The sequence below is a fragment of the Salvelinus sp. IW2-2015 genome, linkage group LG32 (assembly GCF_002910315.2).
Source record: "Salvelinus sp. IW2-2015 linkage group LG32, ASM291031v2, whole genome shotgun sequence".
Taxonomy (NCBI): domain Eukaryota; kingdom Metazoa; phylum Chordata; class Actinopteri; order Salmoniformes; family Salmonidae; genus Salvelinus; species Salvelinus sp. IW2-2015.
In genome coordinates, this window is record NC_036871.1 from 16,047,729 (window position 1) to 16,051,311 (window position 3,583).

At 43.3% G+C, this 3,583-nt stretch overlaps 1 protein-coding gene across 1 annotated transcript in view; it reads right to left on the reverse strand.

The window, feature by feature from the left end:
• The window catches only part of LOC111956848 (neuropilin-1a), an 85,122-nt gene that overhangs the window by 13,541 nt on the left and 67,998 nt on the right, over nt 1-3,583 (reverse strand). The window contains 4 exon segments of the mRNA XM_070436522.1: nt 720-1,033; nt 1,195-1,341; nt 2,662-2,709; nt 3,089-3,277. Of these exon segments, the coding sequence (XP_070292623.1) occupies nt 720-1,033; nt 1,195-1,341; nt 2,662-2,709; nt 3,089-3,277 (698 nt within the window).

Below are 3,583 nucleotides of genomic sequence, written 5' to 3' on the forward strand. Positions count from 1 at the left end.
CTTCTGACTATGGACCCTATATAAATAGCATATACTTCTGACTAGGGCCCATAATAATCATATTATAGGCCATAATGTTACTTACTGACTAGGCATCACTTCTACTGAACCTTATCATACTTCTGACTAGGCCCATTTATTAATGCCATTTTCTCTTCTGACTAGAGCCAGCATTTAATCCATTACTCTGACTAGAGCCCATAAATCCATACATTATGACTAGCGCATATAATCCTACTTCTGACTAGGGCCCATATAATCATTACTTCTTGACTAGCCATAAATCATTACCTTACGTGACTAGAGAGCCATTCTAATCGCATTACTTCTGACTAGGGCCCATATAATGCATTACTTCTGACTAGGGCCCATATAACATCATTACTCTGACTAGGGCCCCATATAATCCATTACTATCTGCATTACTATCTGACTAGGGCCCATATAATGCATTACTTGACTAAGGGCCCATATAATCGCATTACTTCTGACTAGGCCCATATAATCCATACTTCTGACTAGCCAATTGTAATGACATTACTTCTGACCTAGCATTACTTCTGACTAGGGCCCATATAATCCATTACTTCTGACTAGGGCCCATATAATCCATTACTTCTGACTAGGGCCCATATGGTGCATTACAAGGGAATGTGGTGCATTTGGAACCTAACCTAGGTCTAACAGGCTCATGACCAAGGTCTAGCCTAGTGCTTTACCTTATAGGGTGTGTTAGAGTGGGGCACCAGCACTCGTCCCTCCCTCCATCGGCTGCCCTGGTGTCCACTGACAGTCCAGAGTAGTGCCTCAGCCCATCCCTCCTCTGTCTCCCTGCTCTGTTTGATGTGCAGGGTGCCAGCGTGCTCCCCGAACATGTGGTACCAGAAGGACACACACAGGTCTGTGTCAGGGGCGGTGATGGGCAGGCTGGCTAGGCGTGCCACCCTCTCCTCCATCCTCTCCTCCTCTGCTTCCTCCTCCTTCCTTTCGGTCTCAGCAGCCAGCTGCATGTAGATGAAATTTCCTGGACCTCCTTTAGAGGGCAGTAAGAGACAAGCTAAGTAGCTATTTGCTGAGTCCATGTTCATTGTGATAGTCCTTATTTACTACAGTAATATTATTGTGTGTTGTGTGTGTCCACATGCACTCTGTGGTGTGTGTGTGTGTGTGTGTATGCATTCTCTGTCCTCTCACCTGTGTGATCTAGGTTGGGTCCTTTGTGGACTGTAGAGGCYCCGCTGGTCTGAATCATCCACCCAGCACCCGCATCCGTCTCCAGTGTCCAGCCGCAGAACGATGGGTTGCCCGCCCAGCCAAAGTCACACGCAAACCACAGGTACTCTGGAAAAGAGGTCAACCTTGTAAGTAACCTAGCTCGTTTCCCCTGGCTAAGTGTAACTATTATTGACTTAATGTTACAYAACGTGAATAGAGAGTGAGGTAAGGAAGTAACAAAGTGTAATTTCCAATATCCCTCGAACAAATAAAATATATGAAAATACTTTTGAACAGCTGAAGAAGCAAGCACATCATTTTTCTTCAGGAAAATTACAATTTCTTACAGTAACTTGAAGGCACTCACACTTAGATACAATATTTCATATTAAACAAAAGACAGATTCACAGATCCATCATGTGTTTAGTACCAGGAGAAGGAAGACTGAAGGGACCTTCCAGAGAGAAGGGAGGAGTGCCACCAGAACAGAACAGTAATGAAGACTAAACCATTTCCAGAATGTACACTACAAAAAACGTGTTTTTCATCCCCTCTATGCCAGCTACAAATGGGCCCCTATTTCCTATATAGTGCACTACTTTTGGGCCCTGGTCAAAAGTAGTGCACTATAAAGGGAATAATGGGCTATTTGGGACAAAACATAACATGGCGGCAGTGGTTAATCACAGCATCCAAATTAATGCTACAACTATGAGTAAAAATAATGCTTTAATATTGCAGATAGATTGTGGCTTCTATCAATCTTTTGTCTGCATCATTTTCAATCCCCATATACATTTTGAGGTAAATTATTTTAAATATATTTTCCTTCTTTTTTATTTTCCCCTAACCCTACCACCCCTCCCCTAATTGGAGTAAACTAATAAACAATAATACTCAGGATTCTACTTCCAGCTTATACATACTATATACATTTTATGGACACATGTTTGCCATTAGCTATCTTGTTTTTTCCTTTTCCTTTTTTTACAAAGAATGTTTATTTTGTTGTCAGACGTTGTTGCAGTACTCAGAGAAGAACTAACTGTTGTTGTGCCCTCTGGTTGTTGTCATATGACTCTTTTTCTCAGTTAATTGAGACTCAAGGCTCCTTTTTCTGTTTCTGCAGTTATGTTTTTCCATCTCAAGGCCAAACACCGGCTGTGTTCCAAATGGCACCCTATTTATTTTAGAGCGCACTACATTAGACCAGGACCCAGCATTGGTCAACAGCACACATAGATCTGGCAACATCTCTGTAGTTTGGATGACATCAATTATATAGTCAAATCTACCATCCTGTTCTGTATTTCATGTCAAAATCCAACCTTGATTATCTGCCTCATTTGCTTTATAGACAGACAACGAAAGAGAGACGGAGAGAGGGATGGATGCATGAATGGATGGGTGGAGTACATGAGCCGGAAGTTTATGGACGTTCTCACCTGGTATGCGGTCTCCCTCCATGATAGGGTCTGCCACTGTGGTGTCACCTGTCAGACACAGATGGGCACAGTCAGTGGGGTTCATGGATCAGAGGGTGGGTCAAACCCCCAGTCATGAATACAAACAAAATTGATGGATAGATAGATCAGATATATTAGACAGATAAATATTTGTTTATTTGAATCCCCATAAGTAATTACAGAAGCAGGAGCTATTCTTCCTAGGGTCCACAACAAAATACAAAACATGAATACACAAGGACAGTAACACAAATGTAAAATACAATGATATACAAACAATAAATCCTCTAGGTTAGGGTAGAGAAGAGTGAGAGAGACGTGATGAGGATGGATAGATAGAGAAAGTGTGGGTGTGAGAAGGAGAGTGGGATGACGAGAGAGAGCAAGGGAGGCTGGTGGTCAGCACCTGTTGTGTCGTAGTCCTCCCCTCCTGTTCCTGTTCCTGTTCCTGTTCCACTGTGACAGCTGGCCTGCTCGTCGTCACACTCTTCTGACGTCGGTGCGGGCGTGGTCACAGACGCGGTCGTGGTGGCAGCGAACGTGGTTACAGCAAACGTGATCGCTACAGGCGTGGTCGGTGGGAGAGTTGTGGGCTCTGGAGAGGGAAAGAGAGGAGAGAGAGAGAGAGAGAGAGAGAGAGAGAGAGAGGAGAGAGAGAGACTTTAAAAAAAAATTTTTTTTTATTGAGACTCTGCATGCAGAATTCTGCAAAAATATCCTCTGTGTACAACGTAGAACACCAAATAATGCACGCAGAGCAGAATTAGGCCGATACCCACTAATTATCAAAATCCAGAAAAGAGCCGTTAAATTCTACAACCACCTAAAAGGAAGCGATTCCCAAACCTTCGCTTAGGGGACTCTTCTCCAGGTTCATCTCTCTGTAGGTGATGGCTTGTAG